General features: G+C 40.6%; 1 protein-coding gene across 3 annotated transcripts in view; it reads right to left on the bottom strand.

Moving 5' to 3' along the window:
- The window catches only part of TTC29 (tetratricopeptide repeat domain 29), a 326,460-nt gene that overhangs the window by 298,842 nt on the left and 5,363 nt on the right, over positions 1–22,255 (bottom strand). For all 3 annotated transcript variants that reach the window (XM_068269689.1, XM_068269706.1, XM_068269697.1), the window contains 2 exons: positions 21,572–21,687; positions 1,172–1,255 (listed from right to left, as the gene is read on the bottom strand). In XM_068269689.1, the coding sequence (XP_068125790.1) occupies positions 1,172–1,255; positions 21,572–21,687 (200 nt within the window). The remainder of the gene's footprint in view (positions 1–1,171; positions 1,256–21,571; positions 21,688–22,255) is intronic.

The raw sequence follows: 22,255 nt of genomic DNA, 5'->3' as shown, positions 1-22,255 counted from the left end.
ACATAATGTGCAGGACTTCATTAGAACTTTTTTAACCTTTTTATGAAAAAATATTAAATCCCGGTAGCTACAGTAAGTATGTGATGAAATGGCAAGCCTAGTGAATTGCACAGTGGATACACTCTATGGTTAATAGCGATATAAAAATTGTATAACAAGGGTACACGCAGTAGAGGTAATGCACAGATAGGTAGGGAAAGTCTGACACAAAAGCTAAAAAAAACCAAAAACAAACGAAAATACCTTTTTTCCTCTGCGTTGAAACAAACAAGGGACAATTCTAATCTCTAAAAGGTTCATAGAAAATTGACTTAATCATGGAAAATAACAAGACGCTTGGTAGAGCACATCCCGTTTGTAATGTCTTTACAAACATTGTTGATTTGTTCATTGCTGTGTTTTAACACTTCATCAATATATTTATTATGATAACAGCATTTACTCACATCAATTATATCTACATTTTAAGGCAGCTAAGGAGAAAATGAACAGTGAATGAAATGATAAAAATATGTGTGCTAAACCTACAATGCTCATAAAATGGTATTTAATCTAAAATATATTCCAAAAACATACTAAGCCGAGGTAGCACAGTATATGCAATGCTAACAATATAGCATGTGTATGTGACAGGACAAAGTAACATGTGACACAAAATACTAGTGAGTAACATCAAAAACAAAATGTGTCAAATTAATTCATCTGTTCTGCAAGCTTACAAGATATGTAGTCTCGGGTATCATAATTAATAGATATATTTATGAGAACATATATATATATATATATATATACACACACAGTATATATATATATATATATATATATATATATATATATATATATATATATATATATATATATATATATATATATATGTGTGTGTGTGTGTGTGTGTGTATATCCTCTGCTGTACGCATGATAACAGTACCGTATACTGCATTAAATGAATTGCACACACATCAAATTATACAGAAATATCGGTACTGTCTAAACTTCTACTATATTTCAAAATGCTATGTGATTTCATAAATATTCTTGCAAGTTTCATTTAAAAAAAAAACTGTGAAACAATAGACATTACACAAACAAAGGCATCACACAAAACTCACCTTCTTATACAATCACAGTTTATTCAGTAGATTAAAAAAAGTCTTCTTTTTAGCATACTTACATGGCTGTTTCCTCCTTAGACAACTCTTTGATGATGTGGAGGTGATGATGGTCTTTGACATCCCTGTCCCTGATTAAGTGAATCCTGAAATGAAGACAGAAGTTTCAGCGAGACGCACAAGATATTTACAGTGCACCCTTTAGACACAAGAAGTACAACATGTACTGGAAATTCAAGAAGTGATTGTGATTAAAAAAATGTAGTGATCCTGAAACATTTTAATATATTTCATATAAAGCTTTCAAAGAGTTATGCTCACTGGAGCTTTAACTTGAGTAAAATACATTTCATTGTTCAAAGGGGACATTTTTGACTAAGCTGCATATCCCCGTACTGAAACCTATATCCAGTGATGTCAGATAACTGAAATGTCAGGTGCTTGGCATACAAGCAAAGCATCTGAATAGTAGAAATTTGAAAAGTGTCACAAAAATGTATTAAATTGCAGGAAATTAAAAAGGGGATTTTTTTTTAAATCTAAGAACATAATGCGAAAACAATACCTTGTAATTTGGATTTGTCTAAATAGCTCATTTAATAAATGTTTAATACAAAGTCTATGTAAAATTGATATCACTCCATTTGTAGCGTGCCTGTACAAATATCCAGAAGACTTCTTATTCAAGATGTAAACACAATGCAATTTCTACAATGCCATTATCTGCATCTTCTCTTCAATGGGGATTGGAGTTTTTTCTACTGGTTTGTAAAAATGTGTTTACACGAAAAATGCAGCAGGAGTCAGGACCAAAGTTTGTGAACAGGCAAAATCATATCACATCAGTGTAAAAGGGTTTCCATTCTGTTGCAGCAGTCCGTGCGTGCAGAAAATAATATGTAGTGTAAAAGGACAATATTTAGAAAAGAGGTTATCTAAACTAAATGACTGAATTACTTAAACAAAGAGAAGTTTCACAGGGTTAATCACTTGTACCATCCACAATGGAAGATAAAATGGATACACTTTGTACAATCTGGGGTGTGAAATGAGTTCCCCAAAATGAAATGATTATTTTTTCCTGCTGTAAGATCAGTAGAATTGCATCTGTGAATGCCTGACTTAATGGGACACAAAGTTAGGAATCAATCATATCACACTGCACATGTCAATTACAGGTATTTTTCTTATACTATCAAAAGTTTACATATCACCAGGAAGCATGCTAGGAGGAAATCTGTGATTCACAACAAAGGCAGAACTCTAGAGGCAATAACGTTTCTTGTAAATGCAACTTCTTCATTGCAAGAGAATTGCTGGCAGCCTATGGCAAGGTTAAAGTGTAGCCATTCTGTTAATCAAAGGCACCACCCTCCCAACGTGCGTTAGGCTACGTCACACTTAGTAATGTTTAGTAATTAATCTTTTAGCCAATCATTTTGGCACATAGCTTCATGCAGCTTAAAACAATTTGGTACCTACCCCTGTCAAAGACAAACCTGCATTACTTTTGGAGTTTAACCTTCTTAGTTTAATGTTAGGGAAGTGTTAATATGAGGATAGGATTAACACTGAAGTTGTCTTAGTTTAGGAGTTATTATTATCATTATTTGTTTTACATTTATATTGCTCTGACATCTTCTACACCCTTTACAGAGTCCACAGGTTAGAGCTGTGTACTACTTAAGGGGCTAGGTTGGTATTGAGAAAACTGTGATTTCAAGCAGTCTTATACATGTGCTGTTTACAATTCAAAACACAGGTACAAGGACTGTGGGTGATAATATTTACATAATACAGCACATACCTGCCTCAGTCCATGTGAGCCTCTTGGCCCCACCCAGTCCTCCCACATTACTGCACTACCAGAACGTGGCTGTTGGATGTAAGCAACAGCCTGCCTATCACAGCCCAAATTTGTGCCTAGTGCAGCTTCAGCCATGATTTTTGCTTAGATTCCTAAAGAGCCAGGCTAAGGTAAGCCTGTTGCAGTGATACCCTATGACAGATGGCATCATCTTCGATTTAATTCAGGGAAGGCAGGTTCCAAAATCACATCCCCTAAAATTGCTATGGTAATTGCGGTTTGTTTAGTGCAAAAATTTCTATCAAAAACGTTAGAATTTTTATATCCATTTTTGATCTCTAGTGGCTACCAGCCCTTGCGCTTTTTTTCCCGTTATCTTGCAGCATATATTCAGACCAACCAGCAAGAAAAAGAAAGAACTACTAAAATCTTACAAGGATCCTACTTTTTACGGTAATTAAGATACAAATGATTTATAGATTTTATGCATGGCTGAATTCCAGCTCACTCTATGTGCAGGAAAAATCTAAAACCACATATATAACTTTCACTAGGTGATATAATTACAGTACCAAAAGCCCTTTCAGTCTGTTACCTTGTTGTAAGTCTTATAATATTATAATGAATAGATAGAATATATATATACAGTGATGTGAAAAACTATTTGCCCCCTTCCTGATTTCTTATTCTTTTGCATGTTTGTCACACTTAAATGTTTCTGCTCATCAAAAACCGTTAACTATTAGTCAAAGATAACATAATTGAACACAAAATGCAGTTTTAAATGATGGTTTTTATTATTTAGTGAAAAAAAAACTCCAAATCTACATGGCCCTGTGTGAAAAAGTGATTGCCCCCCTTGTTAAAAAATAACTTAACTGTGGTTTATCACACCTGAGTTCAATTTCTGTAGTCACCCCCAGGCCTGATTACAGCCACACCTGTTTCAATCAAGAAATCACTTAAATAGGAGCTATCTGACACAGAGAAGTAGACCAAAAGCACCTCAAAAGCTAGACATCATGCCAAGATCCAAAAAAATTCAGGAACAAATGAGAACAAAAGTAATTGAGATCTATCAGTCTGGTAAAGGTTATGAAGCCATTTCTAAAGCTTTGGGACTCCAGCGAACCACAGTGAGAGCCGTTATCCACAAATGGCAAAAACATGGAACAGCGATGAACCTTCCCAGGAGTGGCCGTCCGACCAAAATTACCCCAAGAGCGCAGAGAAAACTCATCAGAGAGGCCACAAAAGACCCCAGGACAACATCTAAAGAACTGCAGGCCTCACTTGCTTCAAAATTAAGGTCAGTGTTCACGACTCCACCATAAGAAAGAGACTGGGCAAAAACGGCCTGCATGGCAGATATCCAAGGCGCAAACCACTTTTAAGCAAAAAGAACATTAAGGCTCGTCTCAATTTTGCTAAAAAACATCTCAATGATTGCCAAGACTTTTGGGAAAATACCTTGTGGACCGACGAGACAAAAGTTGAACTTTTTGGAAGGTGCGTGTCCCGTTACATCTGGCGTAGAAGTAATGCAGCATTTCAGCAAAAGAACATCATACCAACAGTAAAATATGGTGGTGGTAGTGTGATGGTCTGGGGTTGTTTTGCTGCTTCAGGACCTGGAAGGCTTGCTGTGATAGATGAAATCATGAATTCTACTGTCTACCAAAAAATCCTGAAGGAGAATGTCCGGCCATCTGTTCGTCAACTCAAGCTGAAGCGATCTTGGGTGCTGCAGCAGGACAATAACCCAAAACACACCAGCAAATCCACCTCTGAATGGCTGAAGAAAAACAAAATGAAGACTTTGGAGTGGCCTAGTCAAAGTCCTGAACTGAATCCTATTGAGATGTTGTGGCATGACCTTAAAAAGGCGGTTCATGCTAGAAAACCCTCAAACAAAGCTGAATTACAACAATTCTGCAAAGATGAGTGGGCCAAAATTCCTCCAGAGCGCTGTAAAAGACTTGTTGCTAGTTATCGCAAACGCTTGATTGCAGTTATTGCTGCTAAGGGTGGCCCAACCAGTTATTAGGTTCAGGGGGCAATTTCTTTTTCACACAGGGCCATGTAGGTTTTGAGGGTTTTTTCTTACTAAATAATAAAAAACATCATTTAAAACTGCATTTTGTGTTCAATTATGTTATCTGTGACTAATAGTTAACGGTTTTTGATGAGCAGAAACATTTAAGTGTGACAAACATGCAAAAGAATAAGAAATCAGGAAGGGGGCACATAGTTTTTCACATCACTGTATACTTTACCTAAAGGGTTACTAGGAACACCTGTTCAATTTCTCATTAATGCAATTATCTAATCAACCAATCACATGGCAGTTGCTTCAATGCATTTAGGGGTGTGGTCCTGGTCAAGACAACCTCCTGAACTCCAAACTGAAAGAAGGGTGATTTAAAGGGACACTTAAGTCAAACAAAAAAAATGAGTTTTACTCACCTGGGGCTTCCAATAGCCCCCTGCAGCTGTCCGGTGCCCTTGCAGTCTCCCTCCGATCCTCCTGGCCCCGCCGGCAGCCACTTCCTGTTTCAGTGACAGGAGCTGACAGGCTGGGGACGCGAGTGATTCTTCGCGTTCCTGGCCACAATAGTGCCATCTATGCTGCTATAGCATATATCATATACCAACCTGTCAGCTCCTGTCACCGAAACAGGAAGTGGCTGCCGGCGGGGCCAGGAGGATCGGAGGGAGACGGTGAGGGCACCGGACAGCTGCAGGGGGCAATTGGAAGCCCTAGGTGAGTAAAACTCATTTTTTTTGTTTGACTTAAGTGTCCCTTTAAGCAATTTTGAGCGAGGCATGGTTGTTGGTGCCAGAGGGGCCGGTCTGAGTATTTCACAATGTGCTCAGTTACTTGGATTTTCATGCACAACCATTTATAGGGTTTACAAAGAATGGTGTGAAAAGGGAAAAACATCCAGTATGCGGCAGTCCTGTGGGCGAAAATGCCTTGTTGATGCTAGAGGTCAGAGGAGAATGGGCCGACTGATTCAAGCTGATAGAAGAGCAACGTTGACTGAAATAACCACTAGTTACAACCGAGGTATGCAGCAAAGCATTTGTGAAGACCTCACCGGGTACCACTCATCTCCACTACAAATAGAAAAAAGAGACTACAATTTGCACGAGCTCACCAAAATTGAACAGTTGAAGACTGGAAAAATGTTGCCTGGTCTGAAGAGTCTCGATAGAGTCAGAATTTGGTGTACACAGAATGAGAACATGGATCCATAGTGCCTTGTTACCACTGTGCAGGCTGGTGGTGGCGGTGGTGTAATGGTGTGGGGGATATTTTCTTGGCACACGTTAGGCCCTTAGTGCCAATTGGGCATCGTTTAAATGTCACAGGCTACCTGAGCATTGTTTTTGACCATGTTCATCCCTTCATGACCACCATGTACCCATCCTCTGATGGCTACTTCCAGCAGGATAATGCACCATGTCACAAAGCTTGAATCATTTCAAATTGGCTTCTTGAACATGACAATAAATTCACTGTACTAAAATGGCCCCCACAGTCACCAGATCTCAACCCAATACAGCATCTTTGGGGTGTGATGGAATGGGAGCTCCGTGCCCTGGATGTGCATCTCACAAATCTCCATCAACTGCAAGATGCTATCCTATCAATATGGGCCAACATTTCTAAAGAATGCTTTCAGCACCTTGTTGAATCAATGCCATGTAGAATTACAACAGTTCTGAAGGCGAAAGTGGGTCAAACACCGTGAGTATGGTGTTCCTAATAATCCTTTAGGATATGGTCTTGGGCAGCGTCACCTCTCCCATATGCTGCAGCTTCCCTTCAGCTGCCCCTTCCCTTTCCCTGTTTGCTTTATCATAGCAACCTCCTTCCATGTACACCCTCAGCTCTTGTTCCATTACCCGCCGCTTTCCTCTATGTGCAGCCTTTACATTTGCAGCACCCTATCCATATGGCACATGTGACCTTTTCAGAAATCAAACTTGTCATAAGAGAAATATGGATGCCACCAGTACTGATCCATAGCTCCCAACTGTCCCTCTTTTGGAGGGAAAGTCCCTCTTTGGGAACCAAATCCCCCCCCCCCCCAGTCCCTCTTTCTCCCTCATTTGTCTCTCTTTCAAGACTGATCTGTGTGATCTGTGTTAATATATGTATTTTTCTACTGAAAAATGTGTTTAACTGACGCTAGACTTTATTCCCATCAATTAAATGTATCTGTTTCTTTTTTTCAAATGTTAAAATGAAGAAAAACTACTCATGATAGAAAACCCAGTGCATGATAAAACTGCATCATTTGATTCTGAATTCTTTGTGATACACATGGTGAGGGGTGTGGTGGGGTGTGGTAAGAGGTGTGGCAGGGGGTGTGTCTTAAAGTGTCCCTCTTTCTTATCTCAAAAAGGTGGGAGGTATGCTGATCTTCTTCCGGAAAAAAAGTTCTGATATGTGGCCACTCTAACAGCAAAGAAAAAGTCTGTAAAGGGTTGTTCCCTGTCCACCCAGGGAGTTTTATTGAAATTATATATGGTTCTGCTTCTCTAACATGAAAGTAAACAGATCATCATGAATTTGATGCACAAAAAAAAACAAAAACTGTATGTGCAACTACTATACAAAATTTTAACACATATTTCATTGTATGCTAATCCATTAACTGTTTCATGCTTTACTTAAAGATAGTCCGAAGCCATTAAAGTTACCTCTTTTTATTTCCCAGTCCTCTTCAGCATTAAGATCAAAGATGATTCGCTGCATCCCCACGGTAGAATGATGTATTTATCCCCCGGGGCAAAGTTCTGCGTTACTTCCTGGAAAAGGCAGAGCTGAGCGCAGTAGCTCTGCCTCCAGTCCAGTCAATCTCCAGCGATCTCCGCCACTCCCCGCCCCTCTCAGTCTTCTTTCACATAGAGGGGCTACTGCGCTCAACTCTGCCTCCCCCGTGCAGCAAAATCTTCGACTTGGAAAGTTGTAGAATTTTGCCTAGGGGGATAAATACCTCGTTCCGCCGAGCGGATGCGGTGATGCATCTTTGATCTTAATGCTGAACAGGACTGGTAAATAAAAATAAGTAATTTTAATGGCTTCAGCCTCTCTTTAATTACTCCAGGAAACTTTTGCAGTACTTAAGAAGAACTTTAACCAAGGATTGGTTCATCCCAATCAGTAGCTGATATCCCCTTTCCCACAAGAAATCTTTACCTTTTCCCAAACAGATCTCAGGGGGGTCTGTATGGCTGATATTGTGGTGAAACCCCTCCTACAGTGTGATGCCATGACCGTGGTCCTGACAGTTTGCGGTCTGTGAGTGAGCCTCGTTGCATTGTGGGAAATAATGGCTGTTTCCAACTACCAAACAAGCAATATCTCCCCCTGTGCATAGAACTCTCAGGAACAGACATTCCATACAGATCACCTGGCAGAACTAAAGATGTTGCCACCAGTGATACATTTCAGAATGTAAATCAGGGAGAGGAAAGATTTTGCAATTGGCAAACACTGATTAAATAATCTATAAATTAATTTTGTAAACAATAAGCAATTTTATTAATTATGTTATTTTCACTACAGTTGCTCTTTAAGTTATATGTAAGTGTAATTCTGCATAAGTATGTAAAAGCATACACAGCATGCACACTATTTTTTGCTTACACAATAATCTTAGCATCTGCAGTGTTACACAAGTAAATCTCTATGCAATGCAACACAAGATAATACACCTTGCTGAAAGGTATGGGTATTGGTAGTTATGATGTGGCAATCTGTGTGTAAAACAAAGCAATTAACCATAACCATGTACTGCAACTTCATTATAAAATTTAAGGCATTTCAAGGTTTTATAAAATGTAATACCAGTAATGAATAGAGGGCGATATTGGTATTCTTTGACAAAGCTAATGATTTTCCCCAGCAATTTGATTGCTTTGATCAAATTGGCTAGCCATCAATTGCCTGCAACATAGCCCATAAATTTACTTTTGAGTGATTTTGTGCAGTTTATTCATCGAAGGTGTGAACAGACACGTTGGAAAATCTCTGTGTGAGTGCAGTGGGTAATCGATAGTCGCACAGCGCAACACTACACTCGTGGTTTAATCAATGCTTAATAGATTCTGCTGAAATCTAACTGAAATCAAGTGTGCAGTGTGAAGGTAATCAATCACTTAGTCACAAGTTTATGATTGGGGAGAAACAGATTCCCTTGATATATAGGCCTGTTATGGACCCGTGCATACCTAGCTTTAAAGCAGGATTGTCAGCCATAAAATCAAATTCCATTTACTCACTGCTCTGTGTTTATTATGTAGTCTACATGGCAACCATTCCAATATAATTATAAATGTGGGATCAGTGAATAATGGCGCACAGCGCCTATGCATAAAAATGGCGCCGCATTAAAAAGATACGCTTATCGCTATTTATCGTTAGTACTGCATAATAATGGCGCACAGGGAAAAAAGAAGAAAAACGGCACACACTAACGTTATTTAACAATAGTGGCACACACTAACGTTATTTATCAATAGTGGCACACACTAACGTTATTTATCAATAGCGCCCTACATAAGCCAAACTGCAGACGTTATTTAACTGCAAAGCGGTGAATGGATTTAATGTAACACTGTCAAGGTTAGGGTTGGGCACCACTGGGGGGTCTTTGGGTTAGGCACCACCAGGGGGGTCTTAGGGTTAGGCACCACCAAGGGGGTGGTTAGGGTTAGGTACAGGGAAGGTTCTGTGTGAGAGTAGGGTTAGGTATAGTTACAGTACAATATACACCACCAGGGGGGTGGTTAGGGTTAGGCACCACCAGGGGGGTGGTTAGGGTTAGGCACCACCAGGGGGGTGGTTAGGGTTAGGCACCACCGGGGGGGTTTAGGGGTTAGGAATAGGTACAGAGAGGGTTCTGTGTGTTAACGCTAAATAACGATAAGGCTTTAACGCTAAATAACAATAAGGCTTTAACGTTAAATAGCGATAAGCGGCAAACGGATTAGCGGCAACACTGTGCGCCATTATTCACAGGCGCCATTTTCAGATGGATGCTATAAATGTACCTGCTGTAATGAATCATATCTCAGTCAGTCTGACTCTATTCTGGTACATAGTCGGGAAAGGGAAGTTAGTTATCTCCCCTCCCACATTACTGCTCCTCACTGATTGGCTAAGGGTATTTCAGTGTGACACAAGGCTGAGAAGGGAAATACACCCCACTCCTCTGCAGAACCAGCTGATATATGATTTATGAGGTGCTCACATGTGTTTACAAAGCAAGCTAGATATGACAGTGCAGTTTTTAGTACAGAGCTCAGAGGGGAGGAGGGCTAGCAATGCATATACAATTTCAGGCAAGAGAAAAAAAAGAGTACGGGAGGAAATTACATCAGGATTGGCTTCAGTCAGAGGCAGTAAAAGATGGAAAATGCCTGGAACAGTTTTCTCTTTATTTACTATATAAAATTCACTGAAATGTGGATAATACAATACTGTACATACGTTATGCTGCTTTAAAGTAACTTATACAACACAGGAGATAGGCAGCAGGAACCTAATTATTTCCTTCTGGGACAGGTGAAGTGCAGGCTAGTTTGGAGAGACGGTTTCTGTGACTGACTAACCGAACCACAAATACTGCTAACCAAACTTAGATACTGATAAATACTTTCTACATGGAACAAGCCTAAAGGTGACCACCCAACATACAATATTTTTTAAATATATGTTCAATTCAAGAATAGCAATCAATTTTTCTGACTGTAACAATTCAAAAATGTGACCAATGTACCACACACCTGTGTTCAATTTTTCCCCAATCATGAATAACATAATTGAAAGCTTAGAAAAAAAATTGATTGGAACTGTACATCAAGTAATTGACAATCCGTCACACACCATACAATTCTTGATAAAGTTGGTGTGAAATTTCAAACATGTTCAATCTCCAAAAATAAAAATAAGGGGAATCTGATCGGATTTATCGATCAAAAACAAAGGAAAACTCTCGTTTTTTTGAAACAACCGATCAAAATGATCGAATTAGCAAAAAAATTGATCCTTATTAATTGTATGATTTGCGGCCACCTTAACCAAAAACAACTTAAATACAGCAGCCAAATCACAATACTTTCTGAAGCCTAGCACACAATGTTTGTGCTCTCAGATCTGGCTAAACCAGGCTGGGTTGATTAACCTTTTATTTTCCACCTGATAAATCTCCTTAGGGGGAGCAGCAAAACCTGCTAAGGATTCCTTTTCTCACCTATGCACCTGTCTAGGGGAAGACAGGAAATACCGGAGTGGATTAAAAGGCAGTGCATATGAAAGAAATCTGAGACATACACTCACTTTCCAGACTTTCTTTCTTTGGAACTGCCACACTTATAACACTTTAAAAAAAATATCTTATGCAGCTTAACACCTCTCCTGACCTTTTATTCCTTTTACTTACTATGCCAGTGTCATTGTGGACTTTCCGCTCAGCTAGACTTGCTGCATCCTCTCTATGAATTCTTACATTTCTATGGAGAATCTGCCCGGGACCATTGCTACTGACACTGTCATTCTAGCAGATTCTCTGTCAAATGCATAAATATGATAACATTTCCATAATGTAAAGATGGTAGATAATGTCTATAGGACTTTTGATTATATATATCTTATAATACTTGTAAAGTGGATACTCTATTATATGTGTGTATGCATTCTGCAGTTTGTCTTTGTAATGACTAGCAAACATATAAAGATATGACCAGTTTATATATGCAGTCTATTTTGTCAGAACTCAGAAGGGCATACACACATGATCATTTTGAATTCGAGCGTTTATCACAAAATTTCAGTAGTTTACAATGTGTGTGATTTTTTTTCTTCCCAGATGCGCTCGCTTTAATGACTGGACTGTAAAAACATTGATGTGCTTTTCAGACATCTAGCTGTCAGCAGTGCAAATACAATTGTTTTGAAATGTATCTGTGTAGCCGTGATTGACAGAGTACACTATCGCATTTTATGCATTTCTGATGCAGGTGCCTCATTTCATTTACTTTTATTTCTTGAGGACCTGTGTTGACATATGTCATTTTACATTTTCATTACATTTCGGCTCTCTTTTGCAGGAGATCGCGTGCGCATCTCCTGCTTGGTGGGTGGAGCGGAGCTCCGCCTTCAGTCTCCGAGCGGCGGTTGCCGCTCGGGAGACTGTTAGATGGCGTAATCGCCGTCTAATTACTGGTACAGCGCTGCCATCGACAGCATCGCTGTACTGGGGACAGCCGTGTGACACGGCTGTCCCCTCCTGAGCCACAGAGGTGATCGGCTGTCATAGGCTGAAGCCTATGACAGCTCATCACGGGGATTGGCTGGCAGGGGGAGAGAGGGGGGTATACTATAGCTTAAAAAAACACACTTTTTATTTAAAAACACATACATAAACAAACAAAAACAAACATCTGGGGGGCGATCAGACCCCACCAACAGAGAGCTCTGTTAGTGGGGAGAAAACGGGGGAAATCACTTGTGTGCTGTGTCGTGTGGCCCTGTAGCTTGGCCTTAAAGCTGCAGTGGCCAATTTAATGAAAAATTGTCTGGTCTTTAGGGGGGTTTAACACTGCGGTCCTCAAGTGGTTAACTTTTAAATGCAGACATATAAAAAATAATGTACTACAAATTAATAAATGAGATTATAGACATAGATATGGTAAAAATGTAGTCACTGTTCTTCCTTTACATGTGGGGGTCCACTAGGGAAGTCTCAATATATCACAGTAAAATGTGGGCTCCTTAGTTCCTGTGCAGCCAGTCAGCTGTGGACATAAAGTTCACAACTGCTTAAAGGGAAGCTAAAGCGAGAACGGTATAGACACTGCCATATTTATTTCCTTTTAAGAGAGAGGCGAGAGGGGTATAGAAGCTGCCATATTTATTTTCTTTTAAACAATGCATATTACCTGGCTGAACCAGGTAATATGCTGATCCTCTGCCTTTAATACTTTTAGCCATAGACCCTGAACAAGAATGCAAATCAGGTGCTCTGACTGAAGTCTGACTGGATTAGCTGTATGCGTGTTTCAGGTGTGTGATTTAGACACTATTGCAGCCAAAGAGATCAGCAGGATAGCGAGGCAAATGGTATTTTTTAAAATGAAATAAATGTGGTTTGCTTTAAACATTTTCTTGTTACTTTTTGCTTTTAACACATCATTTAAATGCCATTTTTTACCACTTCAATATATTGCAGTTAAAGAGGAACTCCAGTGAAAATAATGTAATAAAAAAGTGCTTCATTTTTACAATAATTATGTATAAATGATTTAGTCAGTGTTTGCCCATTGTAAAATATTTTATATCCCTGATTTATATTCTGACATTTATCACATGGTGACATTTTTACTGTTGGCAAGTGATGTAGCTGCTGCTTGCTGTTTTGGCAGTTGGAAACAGCTGTAAACAGCTATTTCCCACAATGCAACAGGGTTCACAGACAAGATACTGCCAAGAGTACGTACTCAGAATGTCTTCGTGGGAGAGAATTCACCACAATATCAGCCATACAGCGCCTCCCTGGTGGTCTGTTTGTGAAAAGGAATAGATTTCTCATGTAAAAGGGGGTATCAGCTACTGATTGGGATAAAGTTCAATCCTTGGTCGGAGTTTCTCTTTAAGTGTTTCATTTGAAACAACACAAAATGCCAGATCAGCTATTTTTGTTTGCGTTAGGGTGCCTTCACATGCGTCTTTGAAGTTTTTCATATTGGCATCTGATTCTTCTTTTATTGTAAAATTTGCACAATAACGCATGTCAAATGTGATGCCATTGACTTTCATTAGATGTTCGCTGAACATGAATTTCGCAAAGATGGAAAACACACATGAATTCTGTCATGTGTTTAGGGGGCCTTAGAGAAGCTGTAAATAACAATACAAGCCCGGAACCCTGTAAAATGGGCATGAGGTAATACTGATAGTAGGATATCGGTAATTTTACAGATTTTGTACTGTTTCTGTATTCCCAATAGTAGAATATCAGTAATTATAATGATCTCTTACTATCCCCCACTGTGACTCTATTCTTACATTAACCTCCTCTAATACTGCCCTCTACACGCTACCCCCTGCTGTGTCCTACAATATTTCTGGTGCTCAGCTATAGACTTTTAGGTACTGGACAGAACACAACATTGCTCTCAACCCCAACTCATAACACTAAACTAACTTACACCCAAAGCAGCATCTATAACTTACAGTGTACCTAAAGCCAAATAAAGAAAAAGAGCTTCACTTACCTGGGGCTTTTACCAGCCCCCTGCAGCCGTATCTTGCTTCGCGTTCCCGTCCGCAACAGCATTCTGCACAGACGCAGGATGCTATTGCGGACGGAAATGCGAAGAAGGATTTGCGTGGCCAGGGCCGTGCAGGCGCAGTGGCCTGCAGACTCCCAGTTGGTAAAACTAAGCCATGGCAGGGGAACAGAGGATGGTTGAGGGCCGGCGCGGTCACAGGACGGCTGCAGGGGGCTGGTAGAAGCCCCAGGTAAGTGAAACTCATTTTCTTTACTTTGCTTTAGGTCTCCCTTAACCACCCCGTGCCTCTGCTGTGTCCTACGATATTTCTGGTGCTCAGGTATAGACGTTTAGGTACTGGACAGAACACAACATTTCACAATCCAAAAATTCTAGTCAGAGAAGTAATCTGTTCTTTTCACCCCACCGTCCTCAAAGTTTCAAGATCTTTTTGTAGCCCAATACACTGAAAGGATTTTAGAGATACAGAGAAGATGGACCTCTCTCAAAACAGCAGATATGTATTTATAATAAGGTAACCATTTGACCTTTGTATTACTTACAAGCTTCGCATTATGTATTATCCTTGTCAGTATGTCTATGTCAAAGTGAGTCCTTCTGATAGGGTTTATCTAATATTAATAAACACATGTTTTAGCACCAGACCTTATTAAAAAACATATACCATAACATAATGTACACAAGACCTGGGGGAAGCTTTCAGCCACAAATACAGCCCAAGGACAGGACTTTCACAGGCTGATCTATATGGATATTTTGTTAAAAATGGCCAAATTTGTAAAGCAGTTTGTGGGCATTTCACATGGTGACACGTTGACAGCTTTCTTGAAAACACCCTCTTTGTCTTTGTCTAACATACCTATTCTTGTTTTGTTTTGAGCATGGTATAAGTCTTAAGTTGTTAGAAAAGCTATCACTATCTCAAAAGTACAGAACTTCAAAATGAAGCATTGTTCAACAGAAAGTGTAGCTCACTACAAGTCCGTCTAGCTACAAATCATTTTCAAAAGGTGATTTGTAGCTAATAACAGAAACTAATTGGCGGGGCCTGTGGCCACAGAATGTATCACATGCTTTAAACACCTCTAACTCCTAACTACTGATGATGCAGCAGAAAACTACTAGCCATGTTAGGAGCGAAGAGACTGGAATAAATAGAGTACAAGGATAGCAATATATTTCTATCTCACCCATGTGGTTGAAAGTTAATGCAGATCACTCTCCTCAGCCCTAGATATCTAAAAGGGTGTAAAGATCTTTACAGTTCTGTGGAGCAATGTTCAAACTAAAAATGTATGTACAAGGAACTTGAGAGTGAGCAACTGTATCTGAATGTTCAAAAACATTATATAAGAGTATTCTCAGTTGAGGAACACAACCTAGTAAGTTAGGCAAGGTCCACACTGCTCCGTTGCATATCGGATGTTTTTAAAAAAAATTTTCTTTCACCCCATCCCCCCGTTTTTCCTAAAAAATGTCTTTTTGTTTGCAGTATACGTTTCCAGTCCGTGGAAACATATGCCCAGCCATGGGGGGAGAGGCAGCGGCCATGCTGGAGGGGTATAGCAGGCAGGACGGGGGTGGCAGCGGTCAGCGGGAAGGCCCCCCCTACCTCACCTGGGTCCCCTGTCCCTGCTACCCCTCCAGCTAGTTTCCACAAAACTTGTTAAAATGTATAGCGGCAGCGAGCGGGGAGCTTACCTTCTCTCCACTTCCTACACTCACAGTGTCACTGCCTGCAATGCCGCCCTCTATACTTCGGAGGGCGGCATTGCAGGCAGTGACGCATCGAGCGGAGGTAATAGAAGAAGGAGAAGGTAAGCTCCCCGCTATACATTTTAGCAAGTTTTGCGGAAACTAGCTGGAGGCGTAGTGGGAACGGGGGACCCAGGTGAGGGTGGGGGGATGTCCCACCTTCCCACTGCCACCCCCGTCCTGCCTGCTATACCCCTCCAGCATGGTGGCTGCCTCTCCCTCTACAGGCTGTGACACAGAAACGGATCCGTTTCTGTGTCCAAAGATGCCTGTGTAGAGGGGGATCCGTTTTTCCACTGCCCTCCACTACCCCTCCATGTATGCGGGACCAATTACAGTCCAAAAAAATGCAGCAAATCTGGAACGTCCGTTCAGGTTTTTAAAACGGATCCCTCTGAATGCAGACGGAACAGTTTTCTTGTTTTTTTTTGAGTGAAGGCGCCTTCTATTTTCAACATTAGTATCCATGGCTCCGTTTTTGATCCGGGCTGAAAAACGGAGCCACGGATACATTAACGTACTAAGTGTGAACCTAGCCTTAGTGGGGACAGTCATAATGGCAGAAGCAAGACAAACCAATGCAGTTTATGAAATTGTCATAATGAAAAGGGTATTTCATTAAATTGCTCTCTGGAACTGCAATACTCCAGGAGCCCGATGCACCAACTAGCATTAAGATTGCTGACGCAGGCAGTCTTTTACCAAAGCAATGCGCGCATTACCATGACTTTAACCTCCATGGCGTTCAGTTTCTGCTGGATTTCTGTGCAAAAAGTGATCCAATTAATTTTCATAACCTTTTTTTCTGTAACTTACCAAAATGTGTCAAGCAAGGGTCTAGTATATGTACGTTTTGCTTTTAGTAACAGCTTGAAACACAAAATCTAATCTAAATTTCAAAATTTCAAGAATTGATAATTTATACTTCCAAGGTTCAGCTGCTCAACCTGCACTAATACGATGTAAAGGTAGCCATACATCTAGAGATGAAGGGCAAAATTGACCAAGAGATAAATCTCTCTCTAATCAAATCTGATTAGAGAGTGATTGGTCGGCTGCCCATACTCCGCAGGCCCATCGCCCATCTGTCTTCGGAAATCCCCTGCAGATTATTGTAGGTAGGTAGCCAGGTACAGGTATCCCCAGTATAGGCTAGCTGGGTACAGGTGTCCCCCAGTATAAGCAAGCTAGGTACAGGTATCCCCCAGTATAGGTTAGCTAGGTACAGGTGTCATCCAGTATAGATTAGCTAGGTACAGGTGTTGCACAGTATAGGCTAGCAAGGTACAGGTGTCTCCCAGTATTGGCTAGCTAAGTACAGGTGTCTCCCAGTATCGGCTAGCTAGGTACAGGTGTCGCCCAGTATAGGCCAGCTAGGTACAGTGTTGCACCCAGTATAAGCTAGCTAGGTACAGGTGTCCTCCAGGATAGGTTAGCTAGGTACAGGTGTCTCCCAGTATCGGCTAGCTAGGTACAGGTGTCTCCCAGTATCGGCTAGCTAGGTACAGGTGTCGCCCAGTATAGGCCAGCTAGGTACAGTGTTGCACCCAGTATAAGCTAGCTAGGTACAGGTGTCCTCCAGGATAGGTTAGCTAGGTACAGGTGTCTCCCAGTATCGGCTAGCTAGGTACAGGTGTCACCCAGTATCGGCTAGCTAGGTACAGGTGTCAGACTGTATAGGTTAGCTAGGTACAGGTGTTGCACAGTATAGGCTAGCTAGGTACAGGTGTCGCCCAGTATAGGCCAGCTAGGTACAGTGTGTTGCACCCAGTATAAGCTAGCTAGGTACAGGTGTCCCCCAGTATAAGCAAGCTAGGTACAGGTATCCCCAGTATAGGTTAGCTAGGTACACAAAGCCCCCTAGTATAGGTTAGGTAGGTACAGGTGTCCCCCAGTATAGGCTAGCTAGGTACAGGTGTCGCCCAGTATAGGCTAGCTAGGCATAGAGGTCACCAAGCAATAGGGGAGCTAGTATATGTGCTGCCTAAATTGTACTGGAGTTCTTACACCTATTTTACTTATACTGGGGGAGTCCTATGCCTAGCAAAACCTCCTGAGCGGCATGCCCGACACTGTGCCGGGCATACCGCTTTAAGCAAACATTGCTTGCCCGATAGTGTCGGGCCTCCCGCTCAGGAGGTTAATGGACAGCACTTCTCCGGCGTTAGTAATGGCAAAATTACTGTGCACTGCCTGAATTTACATTTTTTCTCTCTTCTAAGTCTCCCTGTCAAGCTCTTCATTGGGTGCCAATTAACCAGAGGACCCATTTAAAACTATTAACTCCAACCTACAAAGCTCTCCACAACCTCTCTCCCCTGTACATCTCTTCATCCGTTTCCAGAAACCACACTAACAGCAATCTGCATTCTGCAAATATTCTTCTTCTGTCCTCCTCTAGAATCACCTTCTCGCATTCACATATACAAGATTTCTCACAAGCCTCACCCCTCCTCCGGATACTTCTTCCAAAACACACCCGTCACACTTCAACCTTTGAAATCTTTATGTGCTTTCTCAAAACTCACTTTTTCCGACGAGCATGTACTCTAACGTAGGCCATTCCCCTTTAACCTCGTCCAAGTTGTGCTCCTTACTAAATTAGATCTAAAAGCACACTTCCTCTAGGTATACATAATGTATACTATTGTGTTCTCCCTATTCCTTTAGATTGTTAGCTTATAAGGGTAGTGTTTTCTCACTCTTTTGTGTCTTGGAATTTGCTATACAGGATCTTCTCAAAAAATTAGCATATTGTGATAAAGTTCATTATTTTCTGTAATGTACTGATAAACATTAGACTTTCATATATTTTAGATTCAAATACACACAACTGAAGTAGTTCAAGCCTTTTATTGTTTTAATATTGATGATTTTGGCATACAGCTCATGAAAACTCAAATTTCCTATCTCAAAAAATTAGCATATTTCATCCGACCAATAAAAGAAAAGTGTTCTTAAAACAAAAAAAGTCAACCTTCAAATAATTATGTTCAGTTATGCACTCAATACTTGGTCGGGAAAATGATGAGCTTCTGAGAGGAACTGGCGGCGAGGTAACTATGTAATGTTCATTTGAAGTTACCTCATGTGTTTATTTTAAATATTTTTAGTCAGTACAGGTTCTCTTTAAGCTCATCCAGAGTGTTGGGTCTTGTGTCTATCAACTTTCTCTTCACAATATCCCACAGATTCTCTATGGGGTTCAGGTCAGGAGAGTTGGCAGGCCAATTGAGCACAGTAATACCATGGTCAGTAAACCATTTACCAGTGGTTTTGGCACTGTGAGCAGGTGCCAGGTCGTGCTGAAAAATGAAATCTTCATCTCCATAAAGCTTTTCAGCAGATGGAAGCATGAACCCACTTTTGAACCAGAAATAGTGGCAGAAGCGCCTGACCTGGGCTACAGAGAAGCAGCACTGGACTGTTGCTCAGTGGTCCAAAGTACTTTTTTCGGATGAAAGCAACTTTTACATGTCATTCGGAAATCAAGGTGCCAGAGTCTGGAGGAAGACTGGGGAGAGGGAAATGCCAAAATGCCTGAAGTCCAGTGTCAAGTACCCAAAGTCAGTGATGGTCTGGGGTGCCATGTCAGCTGCTGGTGTTGGTCTATTGTGTTTTATCAAGGGCAGGGTCAATGCAGCTAGCTATCAGGAGATTTTGGAGCACTTCATGCTTCCATCTGCTGAAAAGCTTTATGGAGATGAAGATTTTATTTTTCAGCACGACCTGGCACCTGCTCACAGTGCCAAAATCACTGGTAAATGGTTTACTGACCCTGGTATTACTGTGCTCAATTGGCCTGTCAAATCTCCTGACCTGAACCCCATAGAGAATCTGTGGGATATTGTGAAGAGAAAGTTGAGAGACGCAAGACCCAACACTCTGGATGAGCTTAAGGCTGCTATCGAAGCATCCTGGGCCTCCATAACACCTGAGCAGTGCCACAGGCTGATTGCCTCCATGCCACGCCGCATTGAAGCAGTCATTTCTGCAAAAGGATTCCCGACCAAGTATTGAGTGCATAACTGAACATAATTATTTAAAGGTTGACTTTTTTTGTTTTAAAAACACTTTTCTTTTATTGGTCGGATTAAATATGCAAATTTTTTGAGATAGGAAATTTGGGTTTTCATGAGCTGTATGCCAAAATCATCAATATTAAAACAATAAAAGGCTTGAACTACTTCAGTTGTGTGTAATGAATCTAAAATATATGAAAGTCTAATGTTTATCAGTACATTACAGAAAATAATGAACTTTATCACAATATGCTAATTTTTTGAGAAGATCCTGTATATTTTGTTGATCATGTTACATTTGTCACTGTATTTACGATGGCTACCAATTCTGTATTATGTACCAATGTCTATATTTTGTGTATACCATTGTCTGTAGTATTATGTACCCCATGTTTGTTTCTTACTCTGTACAGCGCCACGTGTTGACATTTTATAAATGAATAATAATCAAAGATTTCAGCAGGACATCTATTAAACATTGATCAAACCGCAGCGTAGTACTTATCAATGCAGTGCAACACTATGGCCCATTGATCGCCCACCGCTCCTGCCCTACCCACCGATCAATAGATATTTTCCATCCTGTATAAACAATAGTTTCAGTCAATTTTTGGTCAAAGTGATGAAAATTTGATGGATTGAAAATGTTGGGGCAATAGATTTCTAGCAAAATATAATTTGCCAGGAATCGAACAGGAAAATCAATAAGCGTATGGCAACCCTAAGGGTGCATACACACATCAAATTTTGATTGGCCGTTGATTGGCAAATTTTACCACTTCCATGAAGTATGAGAGCTTCCATACACAAACTGTTAACCCCAAATTACACAGAAGTGGTAAAATTGACCAATCATTGGCAAATGTAAAATTAGATGTGTGTATGCACCGTTAAGCTGGTCATACACTGTTCAATTATCTCTCCACAGGCTTCAAACTTGCGATTTTTATTTATTGAGTAAGACACACTACATGACTCAGTGAGGAAGGGTCAGTTGACTCATAACATGTAGTGTGTCTTGCTCAATAAATAACAAACGCAAGTTTGAAGCCTGTGGAGTGCCTTTTTCTACATCGGTGGAGTATATGTTTGGCAGGAGTGGTGGACCTGCAGAAAAAGAGCACCTGCAACTGCTACCTACATCAGGTTAGTTGTATCTGAGCACCAAGGTGGATACTTCATTGACTGTTCAATTATCTGTCAATTTTGTTGTTTTTAGTACTATGATTGATGTTATGATCAATTATTTTACAACCCCCTGAAAACCAACATTGCGGATCAACCTTTCGATCGATTTTAGCTCTAAACATCAATTATATTATTTATTGAAAACAATATAAAATTATTATTGGATAGTGTATGGCCAGCTTTAAACTGCAGAATGGAAACAGCAGTACTACCACATCCCCTGCCCCTCCAGCACTGCCAGATATCCCTTAACTGGAAGTGAAGTGCTAATGATTGCCCCTTTGTGTTCTTCTTTTAGTATCTGTTATATAAGGTTACAGATGCATAAAGGTTTGCTTTAACTTTAGGTTAGGGCACATAAGACATTGTAAGTAACTTACTGGTGTTTCATATCAGGGCGTTTTAGAGGCGATGAAGCTAGTGACTTTGTTTTCACAAGGTTGGGAAAGCCCTGAAGGCCATGTCTTTGCACAGCTGGTAGCACACTCATTTCTTTCTGAAACAAAATATAGAGCATAGTTAATTATATTGCATATGCTATTCTGTGTAATTTATAATATCAGAGAGAGGTGTATTCAGGCCACTCCAAAAATGCATCAGCCATTACCCAACATAAGAAATGCAGAAAACATTACCCCATATAACAAGTGCATAAAACATTACACAACATAAAAATGCGGAAATCATTACCGTTCATGTTCATATAAAATGCAGCAAACATTTCCCAACAAATAAAATCTAGCAATCATTACCCCAGGAATGAAAAGCATATGAAAGGATGGTGCACTTACTGCAGTGCACAAGAGCAATAACATTTCTTCCAACTTTAACCACTTTGTCCTCCTTGACGTATAAAAACGTCAAGGAGGACATACGCGCTCCCGCGGCTGATCGCGCGCGTGCACGCGCACTCCCGGCCGCGGATTCGTTAGCCCAGGAATCAATGTATCGGGCTATGGTGCCCGATCACTGATTCCTCTCCCCCGCTGAAAAAGCGACAGCTTCTCTCGGAAGCTACGCTTTTTCTGAAGCTATGTCCCTCTAAGCGTACATTGTACGCTTAG

The sequence above is a fragment of the Hyperolius riggenbachi genome, chromosome 1 (assembly GCF_040937935.1).
Source record: "Hyperolius riggenbachi isolate aHypRig1 chromosome 1, aHypRig1.pri, whole genome shotgun sequence".
Classification (NCBI taxonomy): Eukaryota; Metazoa; Chordata; class Amphibia; order Anura; family Hyperoliidae; genus Hyperolius; species Hyperolius riggenbachi.
Note: the sequence above shows the minus strand (reverse complement) of the source record. Positions and strands in the feature narration are given on the sequence as shown.